Raw genomic sequence first — 16,285 nt, forward strand, 5'->3', positions numbered from 1 at the left:
TTGGGATATTATTTTATATGAATTTTGTAGTTATATCGAAGCATATTATATTTATGAGTAGTTGCTTTCTATAATAGAATATCGTTAAATGAATATGAAGTCATTTAGCAACGCTTTTTTTTTTTTTTAATAAATTTTATTTCTTTTTTTTTTTTCTTTTTTTTTTTTTTAAGGGAATAAATATATAAATATTTTTTTCAAGAAATTAAAGATTAAAATTAAATACAATTTCATAGGGAGAGGAGGAGAGGAAGAAGGAAGGGGTAAAAGAACAGACATATAACGAACAAGACAGACTACTTCTTATTACGTTTTATAGGTTCCATTAAATCACAAGGATGTAGGAACATACATCTCTCCTTGAAATTGCAGCTCTCACCCATTCTATAATATTATTATAAAGTGAGAAAAAGATGTATTAAATATTAATATAACAAAAAAAAGTACTTTACCTGCAAGGTTTGCTTGGGTGAGAATACTTGCAATTATTATTTGTACATTTTGGCCAATGTACACAACGAGATTTCCAAATAGGAGGATGTGGTCTTGCTTGCTTGTCGATTCGTTCTGCCCAGGTCATGGTTTTTTTGGTATTATTTCTCCCATTCTGGGAGTTACCAGCCGTTGATTTTTTCTTTGGTGGCATACTATTAAAAATAAAATCAGTAAAAGTGAATCGTAATACTTATATATATATATATATACTTACACATTATCATTGCCTGGGTGAACAAATTTACATCTTTTGTTTGTACAATGAGGATAATATATACAGTTAGCAGTAATTGGCTCAGTAGTAGAAGTTTCTTTTGATGACAAGCCGAGATTTTCTTCGGCTTTAGAATGAACAATAGCAGTTGGCTTAGTGTCAATCAGATTTAAATTTACTGGCTTTTCAATTTCAGCAATATTTTTTGTATTATTAGCCTCTTGAATGAAGTAAGCAACATTAGAAATAGGCATAGTGTCGATATCCTTGTCTGATTGTAATGATAAGCTAGAGGATTCAGATGGGGAAGAGATATAAGTAGCAGCATCATAAGTAGTATCTACCATAAGTTCAGGAGAAGGAATATGGTTATTATCATTAGTCAAGGAATCAGTATTAGCATCAGAAGAGGGAGTATTATTTAACAAAGATTGGTTTTGATTCTGGTATTCCAATAATTGTGATTCATCCATTGACATTGCAGATGTAACTTCAGATGGAATGATAATAGGTTGTTCATCTTCTTCGCAAGAAGCAATATCATTAACATTAGGGATAATAGTTTTCAAATGAGAAATGTATTCTTCTCGAGAGCTAGTAATTTCCTTATTGTAGGCCTGAGAACCAGTGGTATTAATAGTAGCGGTAGATTCAATACTAGTAACAGTGTCCATAGACTTTGAAGGGATCATAATAATATTATCATTTTCAGTTGATTCATCAAGAACTCTATTATTATTACAAGCACTTAAAGAGTCAAATTCATGTTTCATGGGATAATCTACAGCTGAATTGGGGATATCAATATTATCACTAGTACTAGACAAAGCATTATCAGCATCATCAAGTTCACTATTAACGTCAACTTGATCATCATCAGCTTTTTGAGAAACAGTAACAGTATCAAGATCAGCATCTAAGCCATTATTGACAATATTAGTATCCTCTTTCATATGCTCAGGTTCATCAATATTATCAGCAGCATTATTAATGGTAACGCTATTAGTTGTGTCATCAAGAGGAGCATCATTAGCAACATCAAGAGAAGCATCATTAACAACATCAGAAGAAGCATCATTAGCAGCAACAAGAGAAGCATTATTAGTGTTATCATCAAGAACAACACTAGCGTTAACAGTGTTAAGAGGAGTTTCTTTGGTGGCATTATCAAGAATAATACCAGTGTTAGAAGCGTCAAGAGAGGCATTATTAGCAGCATCAAGAGAAGCAGCATTGGTGGTGTCATCAAGAGCAACACCAGTGTTAGCAACATCATCGGCAGCGTCAATAGAGGCGTCATTAGAAGCGTCAAGAGAAGCAGCATTGGTGGTGTCATCAAGAACAGTATCATTAGCAGCATCATTAGAAGCATCATTAGAAGCGTCAAGAGGAGTATCATTGGTGGCGTCATCAAGAGCAACACCAGTATTAGCAACATCATTAGCAGTATCATTAGAAGCGTCAAGAGGAATATCATTAGCAACATTAAGTGAGGCATCATTAGTGGCGTCATCAAGAACAACACTAGCGTTAGTAGCATCATCAGCGGCATTGTCAACAACAACATTAGTGTTAGCAATATCATTAGTAGCTTCAAGTACAGCTCCAGCAAAATTATCATTAATGGCATCAATATGATCGTCAACAATAGTATGAGTATTAGGAAGATCATTATCAGTGTTATCTAGACCATCATTAGCAGTAGTAGTATTTTCATTGGCATCATTATCATTAGTAGTAACAGCATGCTTATTATCAGTAGTAAGACCAGTATTAGTATCAAGTTCACCATTAGAATCAAGCAAAGCATTGTGATCAGTTATAATAGCCGTTTCAGGATCATTAAGAACAATAGCATTATTAGCAGTATTATTAGGAATAGCAGTAGCATTAGTAGTATTATTAGAAACAGCCGTAACATTAGTAGTATTATTAGAAACAATGTTAATATCATTAGTATCACTGTCAATATGACGAGAAGTACTATTAGAACCGGTTACTTCATCATGAACAGTATTTTCAACAAGCTCAGCAAATAAACCTGAAGAGGCCATAGTATCAATTAAAGAATGTCTATCTTCAGAAGGAAGGGAATTGATCTCATCAAATATTACTTGCTGCATGCTTAAACTTAAACGTGATTCTTTAAGAGCATTGATATAAGAAGGATCAGTTACAAGATCTAAAACATGAAGCCCAGCCCTAAGGCTATTTCGTGCTTGTGCACTATCAAATTCAGCAAGAGGGGATAACTTTACGGACTCTTTGTCTAATCCTATTATTATTATTATTATTTTGAAAAAGGGGAGAAAAAAGAAATTAATTTCAAAAAAAATAAAATAAAAAATAATAAAAATAATAAAAAATAAAAAATTGATCGTTTCATCGATTCAAATGAATTCAAATGGTAACTCACTTTTTAGAATTTTGTTAAGTACAAAAATAGTGAAGCCAAGACCAACAATCGTTCCAGATAATGTTACTTTTAGTGTACTAGTAGTTGCTGACACTGTTGTATCCTTTGTATACGATATGACTGACGTTGTTATATTAAATACTTTTTTAAATAGAAAAAACATATTAAATAATAATTTAATATAAAAGTTATAAAGAAAAATAAGTGAAAGAAAACGAAAAAAAAAAAACGAAAAAAAATAAAAAAATAAGAAATAGAAAATAAAAAAAAAAAATAATAATAAAAAATAAAAAAATAAAAATGCTGCTGTTATTTTATCTTGATTAAAATATTTGTTGTTTCTTTTAGAAATGGCCAGAAAAGTAAAACTTAAAGAAAAAAAAATTTTATTTTGAATTTTAGCCTCAGACGCAATACTTTATTTTCATGTGTAATCAATCATTAAGGAGAAAAAAAAAAGGTAAATAATTAACAACAACAACAACAACAACATTAGCAACGATAACGATGATAACAACGACGATAACCCCCTTAATATTAGACTAATAGCAACAATAGTTTATTTCATGTTGCCTAAGTTACCATGAATTTACAAATATAATATCTTTTTATTACTGTTACTTTTTATTTAAAGTATATCAAAGATATTTACTTTCATAAAGTAATAAAATCTATTAAAATAAATATAGATTTATGCTGTTGTAAATCATGTGTAATATGTGGCGTTAATTATAGTTAATTATAATATAAATAAATAAAAAATTCCTTCCCTTCCTGGTCAAGCTTACTTTACTTTAACGAAATACATTCTTTGGATTTTACTCCGTAACTATTAAATTCCAAAGAATAGTGTCGAGGTTAAAGAATGATATTTTTATTTATTTATTTATTTTATTTTATTTTATTTTATTTTATTTTTTTAAAAAAAAAAAAGTCTATTTGACAGTTTAAAATAAAACATGCAAAAATAGGTGTAACTGTTTTCACATTCACAGTCCTCTTTTATTGTAAACAAAATTTTTGAGTTTGATGCTAATGAATAAAGTTATTAACGCATTCCGATCTACGAAATAAATTAAGTTTGATAAATAAATGAATCCTTTTCGGCCGGAATTTAGTAATGAGTAGTTCATTATCAAATTTATTATTAAAGAGAGTCATTACTATCGTAAAGAAAAATATAAATGGCAACTGGATAGGAGACCTTTTTTTTTTGTTTGTTTATATAAACTTGTGTGTATACATTACTATTAAAAACTTGTATGTATATATTTACAATACCTATTATATTTATTGCTAATACATGGATTTAATTAGTCTTTTATAATCATGATAATTAAGATAGCAATTCTCTTGTTATACATAGTAATATTTCTCTTACTTAACATCAAATTAAACTATAATAAATTTATTTAATCTGATATGATATATTATTATCTTGTTTTTTTTTCATTATGTAATAAGGGATTCAAAAGGAAAGGGACGTTTAATGACTGCTATTATTGTCCCTATAGAAAAAAAAAATCATATGGCGCAATTTATATAATCATGGGGTATATGCATGTAATGTATCTGCAGTATATGCTTGATTACTTGCGATATTCCTTTGTAGGTAATCCTGGTTTTATGCTTACACCTTTTTAAAGTTGTACAAGTGTATTTATAATATACAATGTGAAAATAAAATACTACAATGTTATAAAAGTAAATTATCATTGTCTATAATTTATTTTTTTATTGTTACAGTAATAGAATAGATTTCATAAAAAGAAGATAATATACAACTGTAATGAATTATAGAGCAGTAATAAAGTTGTAGCTATAGAGTCACATTTTATGTCCTACCTACATTTATAAATAACACATGAAGAATTACATTTCTTTATTTTATTTTCTTTAAAAAAAATATAAATATATATTCTTATTTCTTATTTCATTCTTAATCTTCTTCTATTATATCATACATATATATTTATTTATATACAATTACTGATCAAATGGAAAAAAAACTGATTTCTAATAAAGATGAAAGACGAAACATCCTTAATGAACTTGATCAATGGAATGTTGGCATATCACCTAATGGAAAATTAGCATCTTTACCTTGTTTCGTACACCAAGCAATACCCGAAATAATCTTAAACAGTAATCAACACGAAATATTACTACCTACAGCAATTACAGCAAGATCAGAATGGACGAAAAATTTAATAGGACAATCAAGAGTATCAAATCCTTATGATGAAATTACACTGAAATCGTTATCAATATGCAAGTATATGTTTATAGATCATGTTCGAGAATCAAGCAGCAAGGGCTTGTTGACGATAAAAAATAATTCATGTTACTATCATCATGTAAACTATTGTAAAATTAAAGCACACGTAAAGATAGACAAGATTGCAAGGTTGACTACGGATTTTGAGGATGAATTAAATGAAGCTCAAGCACACTGGCCACATCACTCACAGTTATCGTGGGACAAACTTAATCAGATTTGGAATAGATACGGCTTTTTGTGGCCAGAAAAATTGTATTTAGGTAAGACATAATATTTATTTAGAACTTGCAAAATTAACTTCTACTAAAGACTATAGAAATAAAGAAGAAAGATCAAATAGCTCAAACTTGTATACTAAATTAATAAAAGTAAGTTGAATTCCTATTTTATTAATATAGATATATATTTATATATTTATACCTTTTTTTTTCTTTTCCTATCTTATAGTCAGAAGAGCAGGAATATGGATCACAAGATCAAGTGTTACAGAAAAAATCATATTATATTGTATGGAGAGCTAACTTACGTCCTATGTATGAATTTTTCCCGGAATCTTACAATAGTAAAAAAGAGTTCATCATTTCTGTTATACAATATTTCTTTTCATCTTTAATACTTTCAGAAAGAAGCATATTTAAACTAAAAAATGCCGAAACAGGGAATTATTTATGTAAAAAAAGACAAAATAATGAAGAAACTATGGTGACAGTGGTGAATGATAAGCTTAATGAAGGCATATATTGGGAATTCCAAGATAATATAAAAACAACTTCCGTCATGTCGAAGAATAAGTGTAACCAAACAAAAGCATCATCTCTATCCTCTTTTATCTTTTTTGGTACTAGTAAAGTTCTGTGTTTATCATCGAATGATACAATCAACAAGTCTAGGCTCTCTATTTTGGACCATGGTATGCAGGACATTAGGTTGACTGATTTTCCTATGAATAACGGTACTCACCAGCCAGAAGACATTGATCAAGATTTCAATCATTGTAAATGGACAATTAATTCAACTCAAAATAATCAAACTGCATTATCCTTTCAAAACCATGTATTATTAAATCTTGATGATGCTGTAGAAAATACGCATTGCCTAGTAGATGGGGATGAAATTACACTTAGTCAATACGATTTGTATTTACGAGTTAGTATTAGAAACAACCATGATTCAAAGCCATTAACACCATTTCCAACTACTTTTACATCGCTGAAAAATGGTGACTATCTCCAAAATCCATTATATAACACAAGTAGAACGTCATCAGTTGAACAGAATAATGAGTTTATCAATAAATCGCCTACAAGTATACTTAGTCTTGATAATAATAAATACAACCTTTCTTTTATCGAAAAGTTAGAAGATTCTAATTATAGCACATTACCAACAAGTGGATCGAACTCATTCTCAAGTATATATCATCTTGACATTAATAATGAAATCAACCCAAAAAAGACAGTTGACCAATATCGTGCAGATACAAATGAAAATCAATATTCACTATCTCATTTAGCGTCTGTTCAAATGGATAAACTTATAAATGAAGGGCGAGATAAAGTGTTGAATGAATATAAGTGGAAAATTGAACTGGTTTCAAATCTATCTTTTACCAGTCAACCATCATCTCTGAAAGACAATGATGGTAACGTGTCGGTAGCGCCTTCTTCAGCTATTGATATAAACTCTTTAACGAACCATAACACTCCAAATACAACAGATGATGTTATTGAATCAATTAAAGATAATACAGATAAAAAAAACTTTAAAATAAATAATCTTGCGACTTCAGAAACACAAGCAATTCAATTACAAGAATATGTTGAACATAAAAAAAAAGAATATTTATCCACGAATAGTGATTCTCCTCCATTTACTGATAAGCCACAACCACAGCAGAGATCGAAATGGCTAGATGGGACTGCACACCTCTATCAACTTAAAAATAAGACATTATGTTCTTGCTCTTCTTCTTCTTCTTCTTCATGGACTGACAGTCATTTAGCTAGATTAGACGATGACTTGTTACGAGATATAGATATGGATCAATATAATATATGTCTAGAGTCCATTCGATCTACTGTATCTTCTTCTAATTTATCTAATGAGGAAACCAACAACATGATTGTATCTGAAAAGAAAATGGAGAAGCAGCCTCTTCAAAAGAAACGATTTAACTCTCAGCAGACTTCTTCGTCATCATCATCATCATCAAATAATAGCATTCAAGATAACTATACAGTTTCCTCACCCACTCCTACACCAACAGTGCTAAGAGCATATAAATCAACGCCTGAACAAATCGAAATAAGAGATATATCTTCACCTCCATTGTTATCAGAAGCTGAGTCTTATAAACAAGAAATACAACAGACATTTGAAGCAAAAGAAAATGCTTATGCAACTATTTATCGAAATTTATTCTGCCGGGCTACACCTTCTTCATATGCAACAAGTCAAATTCGATATTATGATGATGATGATGATGATAATAATAATAATAATAATGAAAGAAATCAATATACATCACGACTTAGATCGTATACAATGACTCCTAGAAGTCGATATAATCAGCCAACGCCTAGTTCATCAGCTCATTTAACACCTGAAGAGCGGTTTTTGAGAAAAAAGAGTCGAGAAACATCATTTAAGTTGTTGGTTAGACCTGAGACGAAACAGGAGATTTGGTGTAAGGCCATGAAACAATCAACATTGAGTCATTGGTTACAACAAACATTATCTAGTAATAATAAGAAGCAGCAAAGAAATACAAGACAATCATCTGTTGTAAATAAAAGAAACGATATTCATCATCTACCTTATTTAAATGATGGCGAAGAATATGTATTTAATTAGAATATCATTATAATGAGGGAGGGGGTGAGGGGAAAACGATACAAAAGGAAAAAAAAAAGCATTTTATTATCATGGCAGTAATACTAGTTTTTCTCTTCTTAAACTTTATGATCTTTAAAAAATACTTTAAGCACAGGCTATTTTTTCTTATAGCAGTCCAATGATTTTTGTACTCGAACTTATTTATTCACAAGTAAATTATCTTATAATAATATATGTCTATAATAAATTTTGTTTATATTAATTCTTTGTGATGCAAATTAAACTTTACTTTCGACTATGAACACTCTTTTATAGGTATCAAAAGAAAAAAAAAAGGAGAATAAGGAGGCAAACATAAGCGTATATATCCTTTGTCTACAAGCAAGCTTTAAATAAAATCAAATTTGTAATCTGGAGCAGGAAAATAAGCTAGAATACAATATATATCGAGGGTGTTTCTAAGTCTTCGCCTTTTTAGAGAAGAATTCCTCATACTACTTGAGTACATGATTCACTATATTCTTCTTACGGATGACAGCAAAATTTGGCCAAAACAAATAAAATACGAGAAGAAACGCATTTAGAAATTTTAATTCTATATAAAATCAAAATTCAATTCAGGCACATTGTGTTGTATTTATTTCATGATCTTCTAGAGAATGAAGTATTAAATTTTACACTTGGTTTAACCATGCACCAACTTAATGAAAAGATATATATTAAATGTTATTATATGAAAATTAATGATAAACGATTAATGTCCTTTGATGCAAGTAAATAAACTTTATAAATACACTTTGCCTATCAAACAAAAAAGAAAAAAAAACTTTATGATGTTTTACTTGACTCACATAAACAAGATTTGTTAAATGAATATAATTATAAGGCAATTTACTGATGAATAGATAAGCTCAAGTACAAAAATCATTGGATTACTATAAGAAAAAATAGCCTGTGCTTATCAAGGAAAAAAAAAAATACATTAATGTAAAGTATTTGTCAATGGCAAGCATAGCATTTTTAAAGGCCGCAATCTAGATGATGATGAAGGCTATAAAAAACTTGCAGAAGACAAAATAATTGTTATTCAGATTCATCGTATTAAAATTTCCATGTGATAAATAAACCGCTTTTACTATATCCTCGAATAATTTTTTTTTTTAGCATGGGTAAATCTTTTCTCGGGTATCCAATCAAATTATATATAAAGTTTTACAAAAAAAAAGAAAAAAAAGTGACTCGTAATGTTTATAATTTTGAAGCATTTTTAACAAATATGGAAATAAATAAGTCACACTTCGAAAAAAAATTTTTTCTGAATTAAAAAGAAAAAAAAACTATAAAAGGAGGGTCAAAATGCAGAAAGTGATTGAATCTTTATCCTCTCAGGCCTTTTGGCTAAGATCAAGTGTAGTATCTGTTCTTTATAGTTTAACAACTATAACGAGGGGCATGTCCCCTCAATGTTGTTAATCTAATTTTTTCCGCCTGGAATCCAAAGCTCTGGCTTGCTATCTTTGGAATCCACAGGTGTCCTTTGCCTTACACTACCCGCAAAGTGACGCCGAAACCATTCTTTTTATTATTTTATATCTATTTTAAAGAAAAATGAAAAATTATAATGTTTGAAAACTTAGTTTTGTCTATTGATAAGAAAAAAAAAACCTCTTTTCTATAGTAAAATATAATAGGACTAAATTTCAAGCAAAAGACTTGTATATTAATATATTTTAAACTTTTGTTATTTTCTCTCAACTCAATTATCAGTAATGCTGAATAGGTTGTACTACGTAATAAAAAGAAGTTTCCCTCCTTCGTCTGCAGCTTGCTGATATTTGAAAAGTCGGAAATAAGTATATTTGTTTCATATTACCCTTGTGGTTTATTTGCGTACTGTTTTAATCATAAGTTCTACTGTCAAGCAGTTCTTACTAATGATAATGTTATTAAACGATTTCATGTAAAATTACAAGGTTGAGTTATACAGTGAAAACAACGTCCAAAGAGAGATTTTTATTTTTCCAGAAGAAGGCTGGTTTCTAAGTCCTAATTGACAAGTTTTTATTAATAGTTGAAGAATAGTTTCTTAAATAGGGTTGCTGTCCTTTTCAATATTTTTTTTTTTTTTTTTTTTTTTTTTTTTTTTTTTTCAAATACATTTACTGAGTGTTATAAGAATACTTTAAAGATGCTCAGCAATGTTGGGTAGCTTAAGTCCTCCTAGTCGCATTTGTCCTTATTTTTAACAATAGACTAAAATTGCTTAATAAAATTAAGCTTGAGAGAGTAAGTAAGACAGAAGATAGACGCATGTGTATCCTCCCCCCCCTCCTCTTTCTACTACTAACCATAACATCTATTGCATCTGCAATATAAATATATGCATTATTTATTACTGTATAGCATCCTTTCCTTTCAGGGAAACAGTCCATAATTCTCTGAATAAAATTGTGATATCTCTAGAAAGATAAATATAAAACTATAAAAAGGCTAGTAAAGTTAACGGAATCGAACAATAGTCGATTGTTTTACTTATGATTTTAAATGATGGGGAAATAGTATTAGTTATAACCGAATAATACTTGATAGTGTTAATGAAGTGTATAACATCCATATTTAGATGATTATAAAAATTCATTTGATATTAGATCGTGACAGTTTTTGCTTCTTTGATCAAATTTATAATAATCCTTCATCCTGATCGATGATGCGGCTCTTTCCACTTTTATGTTTGATACATCGATATATCTGTCTCGATAGTAAAAGCCGACTCTGTAATCAAACTTGAAGTACATCATGTTGTTGTCATCACTCTACAATTTATGCGTATTAGATTTCAATGTTTTCCTATATATAAAATCTTGCCTCTTAAATTGAATATCATTTCTGTCAAAAAAAAAAAGGCAACTTAAAGATTCTGGTGTACATTTTGCTATCAAATATCTTTTTTAAACTATTTTTTCTTTTCATCAACATTAAGCATGTTCTGAATAATTTGATATGCTTCGACTCTAACAATAGATGATATTGTTAGTGATATGTTTGATGTATAAATCTAGTTATATTTGGAAAATAAACCGAAAATAAAGAAATGAGCCTCCTTGAGGTTATTTATTAGTATTCCAAATGATAATGGGAGGGGTAGAGGATTCATAGGTTAAAATAATTTTTCAAAATTCATCTCAAAAAATATAAAAACATTTTCAAAGGATTTTCCTATTCTATTTTGACTGTTTAAAAATATGTATACAATAAAAATGATATTTTTATTTAATGGCCAAATTAATACCAGCTTTGTTCATTTTTCTTTTTAATACAAAGAAAAAGAAGAACATCCCTCAATAGAATGTTAAAGACCTTTTTAATAACTGTCAATAATCTTTATTATCGTTGCTCATAATATTATTCTTTTAGAAAAGTAGATTTCAGTTTTGTTTTATTGTAATAATAAGGAAAAAAAAAAGGAGGGATGGAGGATTATTGTATGTAGTGTACATCATGATATATATAACAAAGTATTTATTACAAGAAATATGGAATAAATGAGAAAACAAAATATTCTATAATAGACGAGTAAAATAATAAAATTAATAATAGTATATAAAGATAATAAGAGTAACGAAATAGATTAGAGTGAGTTAAGGGATTGCTGATACACTAATTCACTATAAGTGCCATTTAACTTCAGAAGTTCCCAATGAGTGCCTTGTTCAATAATACGACCTCCTTTAACGACACAAATAAGATCCGCATTTTGAATAGTAGAAAGACGATGTGCAATTGTAATCGTCGTACGTCCGCCTTCTTCTAAAATATTATCAATAGCAGCTTGAACAAGTTTTTCACTTTCACTATCAAGAGCTGATGTGGCTTCATCTAGTAACAATAATTTAGGTTTACGAATCAAGGCACGTGCGATAGCAATACGCTGCTTTTGACCACCCGATAATTGAGATCCTTTATCACCAACACGTGTATCATATCCTTTGGGAAGACTAGTAATGAACATGTGAATATTGGCTGCTTTACAAGCTGATTCAACATCCTCTTGCGTTACTTCCTTGCCATCATCAACACCAAATCGAATATTTTCACCAATGGTTGTATCAAACAAGACAGGTTCTTGACCGACAAGTGCCATATGACTACGGAGATTGCTTAATGTGAAATTCTTAACGTTATTATCGTCCATACGAACAGTACCACTAACAGGATCATACCATCTTTGAAGCATACCAATCGTTGTTGATTTACCACAACCGGAGGGTCCAACAAGAGCGATAGTTTGACCAGCTTTACCATGCAGGTTGAATTCACCATTAAAGATAGAGATATCAGGACGTGCAGGATAACGGAAAGTGATGTTTTCGAAATCAATTTCACCATGAACTTGATTACGTGTAGGTTCAATACCTTCAAGGTCAGGGTCAATCGATGGTTCACGTTCAAGGATTTCAAAAGCGGCGATAGCAGAGTATTTGGCTTTAGCAAAGGTAGTAGTAAAGACGGAAGCACGGCCGACACCTTGAGCGGTAATCATGATGGACATCATACAGGTAAACATTTTATCAAAGGGAAGTTTATGATGCCACATAAGTTGGATACCAGCATAAAAGGCAACTGCATTTGTATAAAGAGTAATACCTTGTTGGAGAGCATAACCGATGGAGGACATATAAGCCTTACGTTGTGCAAGTTTATGAGGGCGATCAGTAGCTTGGAAATACTTGCGCTCAAAATGGTTTTGCTTGTTAAGACCAGCTACAGTACGGATTTCTTTAATTGCTTCACCAGCGACTTCACCTGATTGTTCATTGGCCTTCTTGGTATTATCTTCAAAACCACGATGGATTTTGGATTCATAACCAGTGGCAAACATAATGAAAGGTGCCATACAAAGAATAATTAAGGTCAACATCCAACTTTGAGAGAAGGCAATAGCTAAACCAGTGATAGCAGTAACAATAATTTGGGTAATATCACCCCAAGTCTTCGTCACTAATTCATTGACATTTTTAGAATCAATAGCAAGCTTTGATGTCAGAGCACCAAGTGAATTATCTTCATCATCAAAGAAGCCAATTTCTTGTTTCATATAAGCACGGAAAATAGCAGCACGAAGACGTTTCGTATAGCGTTCACCTGCTATTTCAAAGGAAATAACTTGGGTAGTAAACCCGATAAAGGCACCAACACCAATAATGACAAACAAAAACGAATAGAGATTAGTGCCTGACATAGGACCAGGAACTACATCAGAAGGGTCAATAAGTTGCGAAATGACTTGAGCAAAAATTAAAGAAAAGCAAGGGAAGACAGCACCAGCAATGGCAGCACCAACGATACCTATACCAAGAAGATACCATTCAGAACGCATTTGATCTAAAACCTTCTTGATAGGAACTTTTTGTTTCATGGCTACCTTACGTTCCTCACGCTCTTTACGAAGCTTTAATTCATAAGCGTCTACAGAGGCACGACTAGTAGTTTTGAATAAATGAACAGTGGTTTCCTTTTCATTAACTTCACTTTCTTCAGTACGATGTTGTTCAGCCAAGATTTCCATTTGTTCACGTCTTAACAATTCTTCAGAATCAGGCTCATCATCGTTTTGTTTAGTTGCAATTTCTTGCTTTCGGACCAATTCAGCATAAACACCATTCAGAGCCAAGAGTTCATTGTGATTACCTTGTTCAATCAAGTCACCAGCCTGCATGACAACAATTAGATCAGCATTACGGATAGTAGAAAGACGGTGAGCAATCACAATTGTAGTACGATCAGCAGCAGCAGCATCCAAGGCAGATTGAACCAATCTTTCTGATTGAGTATCTAAAGCAGAAGTAGCCTATAATGTAATAATTAATATCAATATTAATATTGTATACTATATATCTATATATATATATTACCTCATCTAATAAAAGAATAGATGGATTCTTAAGAATAGCACGTGCAATAGCAATACGTTGTTTTTGACCACCTGAAAGCATACCACCATGTTCACCAACAATTGTTTCATAACCATCAGGAAGTTGAGAAATAAAAGAGTGACAGTTTGCCTTTTTACAAGCAGCAACAATATCGTCATTTGTTATTTCTTTAACGACACCCATCAACAAATTTTGTTTGATAGTCATATTAAACAAAACGGGTTCCTGAGAGACTACACCAATTTGACTACGTAACCAAGCAACATTGTAATCCTTAAGATCATGACCATCAAGGATGACACTACCTTTTGAGGGATCATAGAAACGTTGAAGCAATTGAACGGAAGTAGATTTACCAGAGCCCGAAGGGCCAACAAATGCAACAGTCATGCCAGGCTTGATCTTAAGATTTAAATTTTTCAAAATAGTGATATCAGGACGTGTAGGATAACTAAACTTTACATCCTTGAATTCAATTTCACCGACGATTCTCTCAGGGTGTAAACCATTGTTATTATCGACATCAATGGAAGGGACACGATCAATAGTAGTATAAATCTTATAAGCAGCACCACAAGCACTAGAGACGGCAGAAAGATTAGGAGGCAATTGTAAAAAGGCAATAGCACCCATGATCATAGCGAAAAAGACAACCAAGACATCTTCACCCGACATTAACTTTTCACGGGTCAATTTGGCACCATACCAGAAGGAAAGACCATAGGTAGCAAAGAGAACAAACATAAAACTACCAAAACCGAAACCCAAAACTTGTCCACGTCTAATACCAGTTTTCATAGCCTTTTGCAATTTTTCCTCATAAAGGGTAGCAAAACGTTTTTGAAGAGAGAAGGAATAGACAGTTCGAATACCAGCAAAGACTTGTTCAGCCACAGAACCAGCATCAGCATAAGAATCTTGTGCTTTCAAGGTATATTTGGTAATGAAATAACCCATGGCACCACCTACACCACCTAATACAGGAAGTGTAGCAAGAATAATAACTATAAAAAAACAAAAAATTTAATTAATATGACCGTATATGTATGAAATATTCATCATTATTTACCAGCAAGTCTCCAGCCCTTTATGAAAGCAACAACAAAACCAGCAATGAATTGACCAATACACATCACAAGTAGACCAAACTTCTCAGAGATACCATCTTGAATCAATTGTGTATCAGTAGCTAAACGTGTTGTTAAGGAACCTTCTTCAGCTTTATCAAACCAACTCATATCCTGACGCAAAATAGCATGGACATAAAGACTACGAATACGACGAACTTGATTCTCGCCTGTCAAGATCCAAAAGCAATTTGTAATATAAGCAGCTACCAGTACAGCTGTACCCATATACACAAATGTCAAAATCAAGGGTTGTGCGTCTTTAGCGAGTTGTTCAAAATCACCAGTCATCATAGAGACACCGATAGTACCCATAAATTTACCAAAGATAATAATTGAAACAGGTTGAAGAGCACCAATACCTGCCGAGAAAATGGCAGCGCAAAGGATCATGAGTAACTCGATCTTTGTGGCAAATCGGAATAATTTAAAAATTGCCACCGAAGGTTGCTTTTCCTTCTTCTTTTTCTTTTTATCATCCTTTTTTTCTGCTTCATGAATAGATTCAATTTGTTTAATAGGAATAGCAGCAATTTCTTCCATTAATAATTTCTCATCATTTCCATTTTGTATGGGTGTTTCTGATTTATCTAAGTTTTCATTTTTTATTTTGCTTTCTTCTTGAAACGTATGGCTTGTTGACGAAGATCGTGTTGATATACTCAGATCTGTCATTGGTTATAAATGTAAATAATGTATTATTTCAATATATTATGCGCTTAAAATGATATATGTATATAAAAAAAAGAGAAGAAAAAAGATATAAAGATAAAATAAATTGGAAATGTAATATATTAAAAAATAAAACTACCTAGGAATCAAAATGTTATAAATACATATTTATATATTCATTTTTTTTTTTTACACAAAATGTAGGACAAAAAAAAAGAAAATGTCGAATATAATATATTCGGTGGAAGTAAAATTCCGAGAAGTGTTATCCAATTAAACAAACAAAGGATTCTATTATTTGATTTATCTTTA

The 16,285-nt window shown here is 31.0% G+C and overlaps 3 protein-coding genes across 3 annotated transcripts; 1 reads left to right on the forward strand and 2 right to left on the reverse strand.

Moving 5' to 3' along the window:
* Positions 1-144: 144 nt before the first annotated feature.
* Positions 145-1,842, reverse strand: BX663DRAFT_516702 (uncharacterized protein). Its single transcript, XM_051528635.1, has 2 exons — positions 710-1,842; positions 145-647 (listed from the first exon to the last, which is right to left on the reverse strand). Exons 1-2 carry the CDS (start codon positions 1,660-1,662, stop codon positions 449-451), a joined length of 1,152 nt encoding a protein of 383 aa, XP_051380827.1. The 5' UTR covers positions 1,663-1,842; the 3' UTR covers positions 145-448.
* Positions 1,843-4,890: 3,048 nt separating this feature from the next.
* BX663DRAFT_148779 (uncharacterized protein) lies at positions 4,891-5,768 on the forward strand. The gene has a single exon (XM_051521598.1). It carries the CDS (start codon positions 5,123-5,125, stop codon positions 5,675-5,677), a length of 555 nt encoding a protein of 184 aa, XP_051380828.1. The 5' UTR covers positions 4,891-5,122; the 3' UTR covers positions 5,678-5,768.
* A 6,101-nt stretch (positions 5,769-11,869) lies between these two features.
* BX663DRAFT_532215 (putative ABC transporter protein) lies at positions 11,870-15,844 on the reverse strand (the record flags this gene model as incomplete). Its single annotated transcript, XM_051530436.1, has 3 exons — positions 11,870-14,089; positions 14,154-15,178; positions 15,244-15,844. The coding sequence occupies 3 exons, from the start codon at positions 15,842-15,844 to the stop codon at positions 11,870-11,872; spliced, it is 3,846 nt and encodes a 1,281-aa protein (XP_051380829.1).
* Positions 15,845-16,285: the final 441 nt, after the last annotated feature.

Source organism: Cokeromyces recurvatus, assembly GCF_025118155.1.
Source record: "Cokeromyces recurvatus strain NRRL 2243 chromosome Unknown BX663scaffold_21, whole genome shotgun sequence".
NCBI classification, from domain to species: domain Eukaryota; kingdom Fungi; phylum Mucoromycota; class Mucoromycetes; order Mucorales; family Mucoraceae; genus Cokeromyces; species Cokeromyces recurvatus.

Bases quoted from the DNA above. Each gene is read 5' to 3' on its own strand.
- BX663DRAFT_516702 (XM_051528635.1), bottom strand. From the start codon at position 1,662: ATGAAAGAGGATACTAATATTGTCAATAATGGCTTAGATGCTGATCTT. The intron at 648-709 runs GTAAGTATATAT...TATTTTTAATAG, and splicing joins CACCCAGGCAATGATAATGT to TATGCCACCAAAGAAAAAAT.
- BX663DRAFT_148779 (XM_051521598.1), top strand. From the start codon at position 5,123: ATGGAAAAAAAACTGATTTCTAATAAAGATGAAAGACGAAACATCCTT.